Source organism: Homarus americanus, unplaced genomic scaffold (assembly GCF_018991925.1).
Source record: "Homarus americanus isolate GMGI-L3 unplaced genomic scaffold, GMGI_Hamer_2.0 scaffold32583, whole genome shotgun sequence".
NCBI classification, from domain to species: domain Eukaryota; kingdom Metazoa; phylum Arthropoda; class Malacostraca; order Decapoda; family Nephropidae; genus Homarus; species Homarus americanus.
Window position 1 is genome coordinate 14,743,434 of NW_024713129.1, and position 18,904 is coordinate 14,762,337.

Sequence of the window (18,904 nt, forward strand, 5' to 3'; positions counted from 1 at the left end):
TTTCCCCTTCCCCCATTCCTTCCTCCCCCTCCCCTCTCTCATACCCCTTCCCTTTCCTCCCAAGCTGAGATAGAAACCACCACACACATAATAAGATCTAATTTCACTTGGACACACTCAGGAGTTTCGCCAGTTTAAGCACTAGGGATTCCCACACACAGCTGTCCTCTGTGTGTGTGTGAAGGGATGGAGGGTAGGTATAAGGCAATTACATTAGACCTTGTGGATAAATTATAGCTTTAGCGGACACTGAACTTCATTCCTCCCCTTTATGGACAATGTTAAAATAGACACCAGCTCTATAGATTATTGTTATCCAGGAATAAATGTGAATCCTTATGAAATTTAAAGTATCGTAGTATAAGAACAGTGATTCCGTATGTAAACATTGTCGGAGGGGGGTAAGGGGGGGGAGGCGTTTGTTTGGGATAACCAGTCAAATTTGGTTGTAATAACGATAAAATAAAAGACTCAAGCTGGATATAAGGTTTTTTTTTACAGTTCTGGCAACTAAGTTATATTAATTGTTTGTGTTATTTCACTGTTTTTATACATGATAATTATTTGAAATATGATTAGGAATATTATTTTTTTAAAGAACGTTATCCATCTATCGAATTGGATGAAGCTAAAAAAAATTAATTAGTTGTTTTCCTATTGATTAGCTGTCCAGTACAATAAAGTTCAATAATTAAGCTCAAGGGGTTCCCAAATATAGATACTTATGCATGTGGTGTATAAGACTATAGCGAATAATGGAAGTATCCTACAGAGTTCATTGTCCTCTCCCCCAGCGTGGTCACCTCTAGTTAGGGTGACCGACAGGTAGATCAGGTAATGGTCGGGTTTGTCCGTGAGCGGTGGTCAAGGTGGCGGGCGGGGCCAGTCGGTTCGAAGAAGGGTGAAGTACTGTACTGTAGTCGTTGATTGACTCTTGCTGGAGTTATGTGTGTGTAGTTTTCCTCGCGCCGTTGGGTTGTGTGGCAGCAAGTGAGGCTTTGCTGGTCTTTGAAATGAAGTCGGTGGACAGGTTGAACTTGGCGTTGTAAGAAAAGATCGATAAAGGCTAAAAAAAAAGGTGTGGTAGCTGCTTCCCTGTATATAGGTATTCATGAAAGGATACTGTGGGGTCTGGTAAGTCTACTGTGTGTATCTATGTGCGTTTATGTCTGTGTTTTATGAAGAAATATCCATTCAGTAAGAATTGGTGGAACGAACACACGATGAGGTAGTAGGCAGCTACCAAACAGGGAGGTACTACCGCCTGGGAAGATATTGGAAGCATAATGTATTGTTTAATGGTTGACCCTGCTGCCATATGGCATCACGAAAATTGTGACCAAGTCCCAGGTTGCTAATCTGACATTCTGCCTCATTTACACACAACATACATATATCGTTTCTTTTTCTTTGTCTTTTTTATTTATTTATGGCCTTTTATTATTAGTATTATTATATTTTTATTTAATATTTTGTATATTTATCAATTATTGTTATCATTATATTTTCGCTCCCTTGCCCTGTGCCCTGGTGGGCTAATCCCGTAAAAAAAAAGTGGCTCAATCAAAGAGATGCTGGAGAAGGCGGTAAAGAGGCCCACTCAACCAAGACCCCAAAAAAGTTCACGTTAAACTTATTCCTACGCTATAACTAATACTTTTAACGATGTATTATAAGTTATTAAAACACCAATCATCAACAACAACAAAATTAAGTTAAAATCATCTCTCCAAACGAACGAGAATGAAGAGCAACAGAACGAACTCCTTGACTGGAGCGAACTACGGGACGCGGGTGGTGGAGATGGTAGCAAGTTCCTCCCTGCTCCTCCCCCCCACCCCACCCCACTCAACTTCGTGACATTCGGATGGTCTCGAGTTAAAGTTGTAGTGGATACCTCCCCTACAAACGCTGTTTGTCGCTGAGTAGCCGATCCCGTGAATTCCCCAGTGTATGCCTCGTGGTCTAGGTCAACCAGCGCCGCCTTACATGACGGAGGTCAACTATTAAGCCACGCCTACCTCCGCTATATAAGACCTGACCTCGTGGTGCCCTCTCTCTTTTTATCTACAGCCAGTCTTCAAGTAACACCTCCTCCTCCTCCTGCCTGGCGGCCCTCGCTCCCGCCAGCGAGCATGGCGACCCACAAGCTGGTCCTCCTCTGAGCACCCTCACCAACCAGCTCTCTCGACATCACGCTTGTAACCAAGCTGCACTGTACATCCATTACAATATGTATACAGAGAGCACATTATGAGTTTCCTTTCTCCATCCCATCCTGAGTGTGAACAAAATATCGGTACCCCACAAAGTCACACGATGGGGTTATTATTAATTTATGTCTACGTGCTACAACTAAATATTGAATAGAGTATTGTACTGTGGGACACAAAAGGACTTGGCCAGCGCTGTATGGTTGTGCTGTTAGGGGAACCATCTATAGCGTTGTTTGTGTTGACGTCTTGCATTATTTTATCTTTCAGTTTCAACCTACGACCGAATTCAATATTGATAATTATTTAGGTAATAAGTTTTTGTTCTTATACCTGTGTAATTAGCATTTTCTTATTAAAGGTAATTATAATTTTTATATTGAATGAGTTTTGGACTTGTGTACAATAGTCGTGACCACCGCATATACCATTTATCATCATCGTACTTTGCGTGGCCATATATACACGATAGCTTACGTATACCGTTTTTTTGGGGGGTCATTTTTAACTGCCTTGTTATATTCTACCTGTATGTGATAGTGTATGGAACCGACTAGCCTCAGAAAGGAAAATGTATGCAATAAAGCGGCCACCCCAGCCCCTTCTCCACGCAGACTGGCCCCATTGGACAGGTATTTCCCACAATCTTTCGTACAGTCGCGTAATATTTCGTCGTATTCGTGTTTGAGTTACTTCTGCTGACACATCCTACAGATTCGAGTTTTAACAATCACCAAACTAAAAGGAATATCTTGGAAAAAACTCACTTTATAATAATATGATATAAGTACAGATAAATCCCTTAAGAACAGGTAAAAAACTCTTTTGGTGGCTGGTAAGACTGACGGTGTGGGAGGGTGGGTGAAGGGGTCCGGGTTGAGGGAGGGAGGGCAGTGTGTAGGAGACTCTAGCTGGCTCAGTGTAGCGTCCCATTGCCATAAGCAAGTGTGTCGAAAAACCTGTGGCGTTGTGTGTTGGTGTTTATCGTATTACACAAGACACTTGAGTACCAGTGTGTTGGTGACCTCAAATGATCGTTAAGCTTGGTATCGTGACCTGTCAAGTGTGTTTGTGTTTGTGTACAGGTGGGCGTGGTGGGAGTGCAGCGGGGTTTTTTTTTGTTTTATATAAACACTCCACGAGGCAGGCAGCGGGAGGGTCAGGCAAACTTTGTGATTCATCATTTGTGTGTGTATAAAACGGGATGGGAATTTAATTGTCGCACAGGCATCATTTATATTAGGCTGGGATAACATAAATAACAAGAATTTTGGTGCGCTGCCAGAGTCGGTCGCCTGGCAGTGTTGTCTGAACGTTGGCAGCAAATTCCTCCCTACTTCCTCACATTTCTCTTAGAACCCGACCCATATCTAACAAATCAATGAAAAGTCTGTCTGGATGATGTATATTGTGAACGAACTGTATTTAGTTATTATAGAAAACTAATCATACCTTGACCTCCAAGCGCTTACATCATCAAGTGCATTTTGTCTGCCTGAGAGAGATATAATCAATGGACAAGAGAGAGAGAGAGCCTGAGTCACAAGAGAGGACAAGCAAGTCAGTGTGTGAACCGTAGCAGACTGTGCATGATGGTTTATACCCAGATGATCCCGTAGTCAGTGACGATGCACATACTGTATTAAACTTGAATGAAGTATTATGGAATAGCTTTTGTATCAAGTCAAAACATAGGGAAGAGGACATGCATTCCAAGTAAAGGATAAAATATTGAAGTTGTTACGAACAGAGTAACGCGTAGATCAGCTTCGTGAATTTGGGACAGTCGATGTTTCCGCCTCATGACAGTCCGCTATTGATCCATATATCCACGAAAATAGACACGTCTGCTGAAATCCTATTTAATTTAATGTGTTGATATATCTATTTGAGTTATTTACGAATTTGTTAATTGATTTTAAATATTAACCCGCTGTACCGTAGGAAAATCGATCGTATTTAGATACTCGGCAGAAAATGTTGATCAAATCTAAACACGCTATTTGAGATACAACGGCAGCATGTGTAGGCTGACAACAAACGCCTGGTGTTGGTGGGTCATGATCACATCAGCACGTGTGGCCTTAGACTTGAGGGGATGGGCTGGGGGTTGTTTTAACTCACCAGGCACTCATCTAACGTGAAGCTTGGTGGTAGAAAGTTGTGTGGCAGCGGTGGTGTGTGAAGGTCAGAACGTCTTGTGCTGCCTCGAGGAACTGGTGCGCAATAACGATTCGAGGAGACGGTGGTTTTTTGTGTGATTGTTCATCTAAAATTATAATAGAACTTCCAAGGTTATTTGTATTTCTGTCTGTTCATTAGTTGGCATTATAAATTAAGTTGTATCACATATATTTCTGCATAATCTTGATGTCTGCATCATACAAACTGCCATTAAATACATTTGTGTGATTTTGTCAGCAAGTGCAGCTTTCTAGTATATAATTCGCTCTACGACCGAGGGCGTTAATGGTGGCTAGTCTCAGTGCGTGTTGAAATATTCGACTCGTTTCACACCCTCTCGACCTCTTTATAGATAACAAGGACACTTAGCCCACTTCAAACACCGGAGGCACTTGATTGATAAGACACTATAGAATGTTACGACTCATCTGTGATAACATCTTGGGGACACAAATTAGGAATTATCAGAAAGGTTGTCTGTTATAGCTTGAAATTACTGTTTTGTAGACAACTTAATATTTTGTAAAGTAGAGAGCCAACGATGTTTACTCGCTGATGTAAGTTACGGCAAGCAAATTAATGACCATATATGTTTAGTGAGGTTCAGATAGATTTTTATTAATAGTGCGGTAACATGTATATACTGTACGTACACAGGGTATTATATCTGTGTCTGGGAGGGTATAGCGGGCGTGGTGGGAGATGTTTTAAGAAAAAAATATTTAACCTAATCTAAAAGGTTATTAGAAGTTAAAAAAATTTAGCTGGTGGTACTGTTTATCCACTAGTATAATGTTGGTGGGGGTTTAGTGGTTTATCGCGAGGGAACTTAAGTGGTGGTATATATTGTCTAACACATGCTTGGGGTGTGGTGCAGCCTCGCCAGATTTCGTGAGGCTGCACTGGGTCCTACGCGTGAGTGAAATACTGTAAATGTCGAAACCCTAAACCTTAAAGGAACTGCTGCACGGAAATGTATATAGGTAAGACTGAAGAAACAGCGATCGGGAAACTACAACAAAAAGTGGGTGGGAGTCAAGTGAAAATTCGGGAGGGGGGTGTGGCCGTCTGGTGACGTGACTTTCTAGGGAAAATATGACTAAGGTGGTGGTGACAAATAGCTAACTCTAGTCTTTATTATAGGGTAGAGGTCATCCTATTTCTGAATGGTTTAAAAAATGACGTATAACTCCTGAATTAGCGATTTGTTGATATTCTTTCCCTTGTCGCACACGTTTTCACCAGAAATTCTGGAAGCTACACGTCAGGGCAACACGAACAAGTGAAAACACGAAGAGGGTGTGTGAATAACAATATAAACATAAAAACATAAAGGGCGCATTCGACTGTAGATGCAGAGTAAACCGTAAAGTAAGAAATGACTTAATATATGGCAAACCTGAGAAAGTATAGCAGCACTTGTCATGGCGGCTGACCAATTCCTGGTGTAGAGGAGCTGCACGGGGTGTGGGTGTTGATGAGACCGGAGGACAGTGTTAAGCCTTGGAAACCTGGCTGGAAATCAGACGGTTTGTTTAGAGTACCGTTCAGCTTTGGTGAGATGTATATTATTCATAATTTATTTTATTTAGTTCACTAATTAGCAATACAATGCAGGGGCGAATTCAGGGGGGTCCTGTGGGTCCGGATCCTCCTTTTCATCCGAAAATTTCAATACTTTTCCTCAAATGCAGTATAGCACTCAGACTTTTTTTGGTCTAGTAAAAAATAATTACTATTGACCTCAGAATATCTCCTAACATCAAGTGTACATGGCTTCAAAATGGCCTCAAAAGGCCCATGTTATTGGTCATAAAAAATTGGGGGGCTTTCAGCGCCATGCCCCCCCTCCCCCCAAAGCTGGGTGGGCTCGCTATAGTACTCGCTGTGTCCCCTACCCACAATTTCTTGGACCCACTCCCTTTTGATATTTCTGGATCCGCCCCAGCAATGATTATGTGTATGTATTTTTGTTGATACGATGAAAAGAGCTGACTAAGAATTCGAAATGTCACGGGACAGTAGTTACCAGTCACAAGTATTTAAGAAAGGTTTGCTAGAAAAACATAAGCGTAAGCATGAGTAAACAGAACATTGACGTCACTGAAGGCAAAACAGGTGGGCGAGGAGATTGTGGTGGTTAAAACAGTGAGAAGTGTGACGCATAGGGTAATCTTGTACGAAAACGACAAGGCCGTCACTTACACACTCGATGCACACCCGGGGGGCCATCTAACGGGTGGTGGAGATACTAATGCAACAACCCCACTCCACCTCTGATTGCCACTACTCTCATCTCTTACTTCCATTACCCCCCCCCCCTTAATTCCCTTCTTATTCTTTCATCTCCCACTCTTTTCTTCTTTCTCTCTCTACTAAACTCATCATTTGTTGTCACTATTCTCACCCCCCCCCCCCTTTTTGTGAGTGACTAACGGCGAAGGAATTTTTTTCTCAGTTTTGCCGTAAACGGTAAAAAGACGATTGCATGTCTGTTCAACGGAGAAGCGAGTGTGTGGAGGGGGGTGAACAGATTTATGTGTTGCAAGAGATTAATAAGCCAATCGATCATCAAAACATGTAATATTCTAAAAAGTGGTGCCGCTAATTTGTACAACAGATGAGACACGAAAGCTAATATATTCAAGATGGACCTCAAATGGGATCTTACATCGGGAACCGCCGGAGATAAGGCAATGATAAAATAAATAAATGGAAATACACGCCAAGGTTAACGTCATAGCACGAGCAAGAAGACAAGAAGTAAGAATACAGGTAACACGAGGAAGTAAGGCTACAGGCTCAAAATGTCAGTTATCCCTGAGGGTCGGTTGCCCACAGTGGCCTCATAAAAAAAGAGAAACTTGTACTTGATGTTGTAGTCGTTATCTGTGTGACTAGGAAACTTTGCATGACTCTCACTGGACAGGTATTTACCTTGATATTTACTTCATCAACTTTTAAGTACATGTGTGTGACTGTACCCGACCATGCTTAAGTGTATTCTTGCTAACGCTAATTTCAGTGTTCAGGTGTATTTCGATAAATCATTTCCCTCCCCAGATCGCTTACTTTCCGGTGTAATATTTAAAGTGCTCATAATTATTTGATAAGCTGATATAGTATTGCCATTATGTTAGTTGACCATACTCCTCTTATTTTTTTGTTGTGAAAATAGTTGTAATCCTTATCAGTGGCACAGATGGATACACACACGTATCGTTTGATATCATTGATGTTTTTAGCTTCCGTGGTGTGGTGGCTATTATTACATAACGCTGAAAAAGCATTAGACTACAAATTAGTGAGGAGTGTTGTTAAGTGTAATGTGGATTTTAAAGTGTACATGTCTGCGAAATTTTAAAATTAGGTTACTAGGCAGATAATGTAAGAACGACACTTGGGACAATTATATCTTGCGCTAGTCAGGCCACACCTCGATTATGCTGTTCAGTTCTGGTGCCCTTATTATAGAATGGATATCAATTCACTGGAGCCGGTGCAGCGAAGAATGACGAAAATGATTCCAGGACTTAGAAACCTTTCCTATCAGGATGGATTAAATAAACTAAATTTGCATTCCCTAGAAAGACGAAGAGTGCGGGGGGATATGATGAAAGTATTTAAGTGGGTGAAAGGAATCAATAAAGGAGATATAGATGCAGTTCTTATAATATCCGAGCAGGATAGGACTCGGAGCAACGAATTTAAGTCGGATAAGTTTAGGTTTCGGAGGGAGATAGGAAGAAACTGATTCACAAATAGGGTGGTAGACGAGTGGAACAAGCTTAGCAACTTTGTAGTAAGTGCTGGGACGCTGGAAAGTTTTAAAAGGAGACTAGAGAGATTCACGGACGATAGAGTGGTTGTAACTCTCGACAGGATCTGCCATGCACAGGCCAATCGGCCTTTTGCAGACTCCTTATTTTCTTTTGTTCTTATGTGATATATCAGTAATAAGTACAATGTGTGGTATGTGTCCCAGTTGGTCGAGTTACAATGGTAGGTCAAAACGTCTCGAGTTTTTTAAGTATAACATTTATATTAAAAGTAGAAAATCAAGTTTCTCCTTTAAGACGTCATTATTTACTAGACACCCATGGCTTGTGATACGTCAGTTGTATTTGCCAGGAAACTGCGCCAAGTGACGTTACGTGTTGATGGGTGGGAAGTGAAAGCTTTGACTGTTTGTCGGCTACTTGTAATGAATCTATCCTTGGCTATGTTCTTGTTCTAAGATTAGATAAAAACACGCTCTTCCTTAAATATTTCCATTGTATTATTATTATGGCGGGGTTGTTCGTGATCGTTAATAGACCTCACTTGTCTTCATAAACAAAACACTAACATAATCTCAAGACTTTAAAACACACTATCATCTTTTAACTAGACAATGAATTATATTACCTCAAGCTCTTCCAAGGTATGTCTGGGGGGTATATATTATTTAGCTTGAGGTATATTACGATAGAATCAACTGTGTAGTGAGGAAATGAAAGAAGTAAAGATAGAAACTGGGGAACGGTGGACAGATCCCGGTCTCTTCGGCTTCTTGCCAAGAAGTGCGAGGAACAAGTAATTTAAAATACAGTATGTAAAGGAATCGTGAACAATAGGTTAATTCGTTCATTGTATCTCCAATCAAATAGTGACCATTGTATCGTTTAAAGGAAACCGTAGCGTTTTTAATTATCCCTGGGAGGAGTGGAGTTTTGTGGGTGGTTTATACATTTATTTATTTATTTATTTATTTATTTATTTATATATTGCCAACACTAAATAAATATTAAGTGGCTAAAGGAAAAATTAATGCCTCATGTACACCAACACAAACTCTAAAGACAGCATGTTGATAAAGATGTTGTATTGTGATTAAAACCCATATGAAACAAGTTTTCAAGATAGGGGTGGTAAGGAGGGCGAGCCGTGAGGGGCATGACAGACCCGGCCTAACCACCCCTACACACCTGCCAGCACTAGTGAGGACGACTCTACCGTACTGAGGAGTGATCATGTGAGCAGTAGCTACCACGCCCCTGTCACCCTGTGTGTAGTTGTTCGCGCTGATAGTTGTGTTTTTAATATAATTGAAGTAAAATAAAAAAAGCTGTAGATATTTTGGCAATGATAAGTTGGCGTCGACAATATTTACATTTATCAAGAAATACTTATAAGATCAAATTACTTAAATATATGTACTGTAGTGCTGGTACTTATTGTTTTGATGGTGGTGGTGTGTGTGTGAGGCTGAAGGGTGTGGCTGTGAAGGTAGATACCAATGATGACTTTAGACACTACAGTATATATACACAGCGTATAATTAACGCTAATGGTCACACCCACACCGCCAGCTGCCTTGTACAGTGAAATTAAGTCATGTTCATTAGTGTAAGCTTTGCAGTTGAGGGAGACTCAGTGGCGTAGAACGAGTAGCCTAAATACCTCGTAACAGACAAGTACTGGACGATATGTTACAAACTACTTAGTAGATTGAACGGAAGACGGAGGAGGACTGAGGAACCGTAGACCATTGTTGGTTAGTCTAGCCAGTAGACCTGTGTAGTGGTGGAGGGTGGTGTGTGGTGGGCGCGGCAGTGAAGGATGTGCCTCGTATGTATGCTACAGTATATGGGCGACGCTATGGGCAAAGGAGCAGCAGGAGTGTGTGGGGCGCGACAGGGGGAGTACACCATAGGAGGCAGCGAGGAGGAGCGACCTGGACATACCCAACACGACTGGCGCTACTACCTGTGCTGTAAGTGTGTCTCGCCACCCTGGGGCTGCTGCTGCACTCTCTCGCATGTAGTATACCTCCTTACCGTTCTAGGGACCTCTTATCTCTGCACAATTAGGGTTAAACAAACATATTTTGACATTTTAATGATGTTTCAAATTTAAATTGACTTTATTTTCGTTCTTGCATTATTGTTTTTACTGTGTATTACCTTCATTTTCATTCTTGCATTGTTTTTATTGTGTTATTTCCTGTAGTGAAATTTAGGTGTGTGTGGTCATCATTATGAATTGAATAAGAGTAAACGGGGGGATCTTTTCTATGGGATTTTAAGGAAGCAAGTATTTATATGTAAGTAGTAGGAGAGAAATGAGGTGGTGAAGGAGAAAATATAAAGAGGAAAATGAGTAATGGAGGGAATGGAACAGAGGAATAACAAGAGAGAAGGATAAAAAGAGTATTGAGGGGATGATCAGTGTCAGTCATATAATCAACTTAATTATCTTCCTCTAGGTATACCGGATTCATGTAAGTATAGTTTCATTACTAGCTTTGATTGGTTCCCTCACCTACAGGTAACCCAAATGCTGCTCAGGTATTCGCTAGCCCATTCATGAATTGTGTTTTGTATTTAGGCCCCCTTATACTGAACCCCTTTAGACCCCTTTATAATGTACCCTTTAAACTCCTTTATACCGAACCATTTTAGACCCCTTTATACTGGACCCGTATGCCCCTTTATACTGAACCCTTATGCCTTTATACTGAACCTTTTATACTGAACCTTTTATGCCCCCTTTGTACTGAATCGTTTTGGTGATGTGTGATGGAAATACCTTTTATTACATATTTTACCTAATTATGTTCACTAAGCTCAATACCCTACCCTGTGTTAACCTTTAGACGACGATGGTTTAAGCTTTTAACCTTTTGACGATAACATTTTAAGCTTTTAACCCTTTGAGGACGATGGTTTAAGCTTTTAACCGTTTGGGGACGATGGTTTAAGGTTTTAACCCTTTGAGGACGATGGTTTAAGCTTTTAACCGTTTGGGGACGATGGTTTAAGGTTTTAACCCTTTGAGGACGACGGTTTAAGCTTTTTAAGGTAAAAAAAACTAAACCACCATCCTCTAAGGGTTCAAGCTTAAACTATCGTCTCTGCCTCGCTGTATACCATCTCACCATCCATCACCAAATAGTCAAATTCCCTGCCATTATTAGCTTCTGTGCGCGACTGTAAGTTCAGAGTTTACACGAGGCTCGAGATGCATGCTGTCATAGGGTGTTGTGTGCTAGGCTATAGTGACGCTTTGAACACCCTTCACTAACACTGGCTTACAGTTTGTCCGAAACATAGTTTACGCCGTAGTTTAACTGAAATATACAGTTTACACCATAGCTTGCAAAATACAGGAATATAGTGTCCGAAATATACAGTTTACACCTTAGTTTATCCATCGAAAGTGTGCAGTCACATTAGTTCTTATTTATCTTAAGTCACCTTCAATAAAAAAAAATATTTATCTTAATTAACTACGATGCAATATTCTTAACACTGGCAATGATCGCCTTTTTACCTAGAAATTGGGCCATTCATACTCATAATACTGAGATTATCTTGATTATCACGATTGTTCTATGAAATACTACTTGAAGCAAAATATTTTTTGTTTTTAATATATCCACTACCCGGGGTCTTGAAGCTGACACCTACCTTAAGATATAATAATAATAATAGCATAAAGAATATAGGAAAGCAATATTAGACGTAAATATGCTAAGGGGATTTACATACAAAGATCTAATGCAAGACATGGCTGGAGCTTACCCGCTGGAACATTGGAGAGCTCAGAGAAAATTAGCATGAGAAGCGTTATGGTGTTATTTGCCTTCCTCTTCGTTTTATACTGTAGCTTCTCTTGGGTCCCATAGTCAGCGATGATTTCTTATATTGTCTCTCACGAATTCTTCGGACAGGCGTGTCCACACAGGAATAAAAGATAGAGATGCTATGAAGTTGAACCTGCTCAAAATCAGAGCCTCGGCAGCATTAACATCAGATGGACAGTACTTACAAATATTAACAACAATAAAGAAAAAATTTACACTTGGGCAATTTATTAGAAATGCAAAAATTTAATATATTAAAATTATATTAGAGTAGTTATTTTACGCGACGCTTTGTTTATTTTATATAAATATCCTTCTCATTGATTATAGGTTTTCACTTGATCATGGAAATTGGCGCGAACAATCAGGTGGACACTGCCCCTGACACGCGGGAAACACAATTAATAACTTGTGAAGAAAACGACAGAAAACGGGATAGTTGATGGAAACAGTGGTTGTTAAGCTTAAGCATTTACAGTCAAGTTGTGTTTTTTAAATAAATACCTTTTTAAAGATGTATGTATAGAGTGTATGAATGTGTATTAAAGCTTTAAAGATAAATAGTGAAGTGCATGGTGGTACTGGAGCTTAATTATGTAGCTAAGGGATATTAAGCCTGTGTCACTGTGTATGTATAGTATGGTATAACTCTTGTTATAAATATGATATAGAGATGTGTGTATTTCCATCTGCTGTTTGATATTTGATAATGTGGATTAATCTTGATGTATATTGTGTATCTATTAGTTAATCTATGAAGGATTCTTGCATAATACTTAAATGCCAAATTACTAGTGTTTTGTTCTGGAGTCAGATTAGTGTTTTCCGCGATTCATTACATAATGAAAGGAAATACAGTCGAGAACTATCTGTCAATTATTGGTCCATGCTAGGCTACTCAATGCTTCCTCTCAACCATATTCATTCGTACTGTATATCTGTAATCTGTTCAACTGATATTTTAAACTTCCCAGCAGAGAGTTCGAGTTAAGAATAGTGTTTGGTTAACTTGTTCCATTCTGCCACAGTTCTATACGCCCCGATTCCTTCCTAAATGTAAATGTGTCAATTTTAAAACCACCGCTAAGTGTTTGCTTCTGATTTAATTGTTCAAGTATCTCCTCTATTTAAACCTCATGTCTCACTTTGATCATATCGTTCCTCACTTTACGTCTTTCTGGACAATGTAAATTCAGTTTTCTTTGAGAGAGAGAAAGAGGGATGGCAATTTTAAGCTAATACTGTACACCAAGTTTCTCAAGTCTGTAGTTTCACTTTATTGTGGGATTTTACAACGCGTGACCTGACCTTGACCTCACTGACCTCACCCTCACTGACATTTGAATTCATTTAGCAAACACTCGGTATTCTCTTTTAACCCACAACACTGAGCTCTGCAATATGAAAAAATAGTACTCAGCAAATGAATTCGCCCTTGGACGGTGATATTTTACACTGAGAAAACAAAGTGTAAATTTGCTATTTTTTTTAGATTTGTGTGGTCTTTAAACCTAAGTAGAAATTGTTGCAGTTCAATAAAAATTACAATCCTCAGAATATACCCAAAACTGGTGTGTGGTATTGGTGGGAACATGTGAGCAGCCGTCATAGCTAATCTTACTCCCAGCTGTGTGTCTGCCAGTGCCAGCAAATTACATGTGCTTTATGCTGCACTAGCCTGTGTGTCGTAATTATTGTTTCTTTAATCGTGTAGTAAGAAACTGTAGGTTATATGTTGGTTATTATTCAGGTAAAACAATCAGGGTAGTTGTATAAGTATCCCTCCTTAATAAGAGCAGCAGCCGTGTTTTGTCGTATTGAGACTGTGGCACTGTGCCAAGGGTGACATCATTTACCGCACCGTGTTGTGTGGTGCCCGTGTGTACTGGAAACCAGTGGTAGCAGCTTAATCGATGCTTTTGGAGATAATCGTGTGTGTGTGTGTGTGTGTGTGTGTGTATGTGTGTACTAGGTTGGTGAGCATGGAAGCTGGTGGGACAGGACTAGTGGTTGGCTGGAGGGTGAGGGACCCCAGGCTAGCGGAGGAGATAAAAGACACTGATCACCAGTGATGAGGTGAACCATTATAGAATATTTGGTTAAGTAAGTCGTAACAGACGTCAGTAGTAAGACTCGACAAAGGTGCTGCTGCACTATAGCTGTCTTTGTCAAATAAGTCGGTTACACAGGAAATATACATAATACCTGACCTATATCTGATGTACAGTCACTGAATAACTTATCAACTCCTCCATTATGTATCACAGACCAGTCCGGCACCAGGAACGGATCCAGGGGGGTTCCGGGCCCCTTTTCATCAGAAAAGTCCAATACATTTTCTTTAATGCAGTATTGTACTCTGGCGTTTTTGTGTAGTAAGAAGTAATTACTATTGACCTCAGAATATCTCCTAATGTCAAATGTACATGGCCTAAAATGGCCTCAAAATGCCCATGATATTGGTCAGATTTCCAAAAAAAAAAATCTTGGGGCTTACAGTGCCCCCCCCGTCCCCCACCCAATAAAAACAAAACAGTTGGATGGGCTCTCACCCTATTCCCTCACTCACAACTTCTTGGACCCCCTCCCCCCCATCTTTTGATATTCCTGGATCTGCCCCTGTTACACACACACCGGATGAATGGTACAAAGTTTGCTAAACAAGTGTGATTTAGACGGAGCTGTCTCCTAAACATCAGTTGTAGCCCGCATCACGTGTGTCCCCCAATAAAGACCTTAATGCATGCCAATTGGCTTGTTAGAGATGTGGTGGTGAGTGAAGGAAGAGATTAATGTTTGTCCTCCACTTGTGACATAAATATAAAACGTAAATTATTTTACTGATCGCTGTCTTGTTATCACTACCCACTAACCCTTCTGTAGTGCACACGTACTGTATAAAGCTTACCTAACGTAACCTTCTAATATGGTTGAATTAGGGCCACTTTACTGGAAGTGATTGCAGGTGGAGGGAGCTCTCTGGCTGCACGAGTCTAGTGTGTACAGTGTAGCTGCTGGTCCTGGGTGGAATGTTCTGAGAGACACCTGTACAACTTTCCTTTTTGTTATCACTTATAACCTGTTGATTTATTCCTCAGTCATCTAATACTATTTCATTTAGATCGGTCTAACACTCATAAAAGTCTTTCGCGTGTTGGTAATAATTACTAGTAGTGAATCATGTTCCAGTTATTTTTAAGTTAACCTTGATGGTACAATACATTAAACTCATTTTTATAACTACAGTATAATGACTTTCAGTGGATAATGTATTGTACAGCTACAGTATATTATTACTGCTATGCAGATAACTTAAGCATTGATCTCTTTTATTCTCTCAACAAAACACCGATTCATTATTCATTATTATTCTTTCCTAATTTTCATCACTTGCTCTAAAAGTTGACTGTGAACGGTATGAAGGAACTTGAATGGAAGAAACAAAAAATGCCACACTTGTACTGCTGGTACAAGGTACAGTTTGTTGATACAGGGTACATAGTAAACTCACACAAGGTACGGTACTACAAGAACTACAGTACTGTATATGAGTTTAGGTGTACTGTACTACTGTGTAGTGTTTTCAGTGTAGCAATGAGTGAAATAAATGCTGTATAGTTTGTGTGTGCAGTATAGTCTGCGTTGTGTGTATGCATGTGTTTTGTGTGTGATCATAATTGAGTTTTCTCATTAGGTATGCTAGTACAGGACAGTACAGTACTGTATTGTTATATCAGTACAGTATCAGGTTGATTAAATAATAAGTAATACTGACTTGTATTACTGTACAGTACTTGTATATTATTGATACCATATCAAAACTCTAAACTTATACTGTATCGAAATATTTGGTATTTTTTATCTTTCTCAAATGCCTTTAAATTCATTATTGTTTTGTCATTCAGTTCATGTTGAGCAAATATATTTAACCAATCTGTAAAATAAATTATCAATTCTTTTCCTTTGACTGTAGATTTTCTTTTTTTATCAGTGGCATCAAAATTAAAAAAAAAATCCCAAATACAACTATATAAACTGACAGCCTCTTATTTTTCAGGCTTCAGCAAGGGTGGTCAGCGTGCTCAGCGAGGCAAGATGGTTTTCTTGCACGGCGTACTATACATGGAGGTGATCGAGGCGAACAACCTTCCAGATGTTGACACTTCTTGGTTTAGATCCTCAAAGGATGTTTCAGACCCATATGTAACTGTTGACACTTGTGCTGGGGGAAAGAAGACGTGTCGTATTGCAAAGACTTCCATCATCTATAACTCCTTGAATCCACAGTGGGGAGAGAAGTTCCGTATTGAACTGTGTCACGAAACAGAGTCTCTGTTATTTACTGTTAAAGATCTGGATTTGGTGAAGATAGAATGTATAGGCTACATGAGCATTAGAGCAGTTGACTTACTTCAAGAAGAACCAGTCACTGGATGGTTCCCACTCCTTGGCAGGGATGGTAATCCATCTGGTTCCATCAATATTTCTCTTCGCTATCTCTCCTCTTCATCTATCACACGATCTAATGAAGTTCCAGATACTGTGTTTCCTCTACGGTCAGGCTGCCGAGTGAAACTGTATCAGGATGCTCACACACCTGCCCTCCCACCTCTCACTGATATTACTCTTCCTAGTGGGGAACCCTATGAACCTCCACAACTGTGGGTTGACATCACCAATGCAATTGAAAATGCTCAAAAACTCATCTATATTATTGGATGGAGTGTGAAAACAGACATCAGTCTGCTACGTGATGGTGAATGTGAAAATTTGGGTGATATTTTGAAAAGGAAAGCAGATGAAGGTGTGAGGGTCTTGGTGATGGTATGGAATGAAGCCATGAGCACAGATATATACACCCCTGGTGTCATGGGTACTCACGATGAGGAAACGAGGATATTCTTTGAAGGAACAGAGGTTGAGGTTTTCTTGGCCCCACGTCAGAAAAACAAAGGCAAGATAATGGAGAGCAACTTTGTTGCTACTTTGTACACTCATCATCAGAAATGTGTCATTGTGGATGCTGAGGTTGAGAATGATGACAGGCGTCGTCTCGTTGCCTTTGCAGGTGGCATTGACCTTACTGATGGACGCTGGGACACGCCAGAACACCCACTCTTCAAAACTCTGCCAGACTGTCACCAGCATGATTTCTATAATGGAGTATGTCAGTCCAATGTGACAACAGGGCCACGTCAACCATGGCATGACATTCACATGTATGTCGAGGGAGCTGCTGCCAATGATATACTTACAAACTTTGTAGAGCGCTGGCGACGTCAAGCTCCTGACCGGGAGAATCGACTTCTTTCAGTCTCTGAAGACGACTTTGTCTTAGATTGGGAAGCTCCTGATGAATCTCCTTGGAGTGTCCAATTTTTCAGATCAATTAACTCAGATTCAGCACAATTTGATACTAGTGCACTTGATCGCCTTCTGTCTCGAAAAGGGAGAATGTATGAGAACTCTATCCAGCGAGCTTATATTCACCACATAAGACGGTCTAAACGCTTCGTCTACTTGGAGAACCAATATTTCCTTGGCTCTGCCCATGGATGGCTGGTGCAGGAGGCCAAATGCCCTCATCTGATACCCATAGAGCTAACAACAAGGATAATTAATGCAATTAAAGCTGGTGAGGATTTCCGTGTATATATTGTTATTCCAATCCATCCAGAAGGAGACCCAACCTCAACAGCAGTGCAGGAGATTCTCCACTGGCAGCACCGAACGATGGAGATGATGTACAGAAAGATTTCTAAGGCAATTCGTAAAGCAAAAATTGATGCTCATCCAACGGATTACTTAACATTCTTTTGCCTTGGTAAACGTGAAAGTCCAGATGAAATACCCGATGGCTTAGAAGAACCAGATTCAAACAGTGTTGCAGCAAAGGCAAGGGAAAGTTTGCGCTTCATGATATATGTTCACTCAAAAATGGCAATCTTTGATGATGAATATATCATTGTAGGATCTGCAAACATTAATGAACGCAGCATGAGTGGCAACCGTGACTCAGAGATGGCTGTTGGTGCATTCCAACCACAGTTTACGAAAGAAAAATGTGGAGACTCTCAGATAGAAGGTGATGTTCGTACCTTCCGTCTGTCTCTCTGGGCAGAGCATTGTGGGTCTCACATGGAAGAACATCTATCCCCAGAATCTGTATCTTGTATGGCAGCAATGAAAGATCTTGGTGAAGCAAATCTACAAAAATACATTTCCCCAGAGGCTGAACATAATGACTCACATTTAATGTTCTATCCATTGAGTGTTAGTCAAGATGGCCGTGTAGAAATGCGAGAAGACTTCCCAAAGTTCCCGGACACTGGTGGATCTATCACTGGCAAGAACTCCAACTTCTTGCCTAATTCTCTAACCACGTGAAAGCTCTCTGCTGAACTGTTGATCTCGGATATTTCTCTGGCATTATTTTGTGCTTGATGAACAAAAAACTCTGAATGACATCAGCCATATTTAAGGCTAGTGTGAAGATACTAATGTTTTGTTTCCAGTAAAACATAATGAAGAAAGGAATGCGAGTCCATTATCCAGCTTGATATATTTGATAAAATCAACAATAGTCATCAGAGCTGAAAATGTTGATTTGTGAATAAATAATTAAAGGTACCCTTGGATTCATGTCCATGCAGCTCTTGCCTTTATGTTTAAGGTACAAAAATAAATTAATTAATGCTAGCATTTTATAATGACATAGTAGCTACGGTAGTTTATAATTATTAGGCTAGATGCAGAGTTATTTTTGGTGTTAAGTTTCAAAGCCCAAAATGAGTGATTCAATATATAACAGAACTTTTAGTGTTGCAAGCAGGAAGAATGTCTTTTTTTTGTGTACAGTAATAGTCATTGAATTATTTTG

General features: G+C 40.2%; 1 protein-coding gene across 29 annotated transcripts in view; it reads left to right on the forward strand.

Annotated features, from left to right (window-relative positions):
• The window catches only part of LOC121868255 (phospholipase D alpha 1-like), a 37,959-nt gene extending 19,239 nt beyond the window's left edge, over positions 1-18,720 (forward strand). For 3 of the 29 annotated variants that reach the window (XM_042368842.1, XM_042368859.1, XM_042368868.1), the window contains 3 exons: positions 10,023-10,152; positions 10,645-10,659; positions 16,082-18,720. In XM_042368842.1, coding sequence (XP_042224776.1) covers positions 10,026-10,152; positions 10,645-10,659; positions 16,082-18,411 — 2,472 coding nt within the window. In that variant the 5' untranslated portion in view covers positions 10,023-10,025 and the 3' untranslated portion in view covers positions 18,412-18,720. The other 26 variants (XM_042368824.1, XM_042368884.1, XM_042368679.1 and 23 more) reach the window with 25 other exon arrangements.
• Positions 18,721-18,904: the final 184 nt, after the last annotated feature.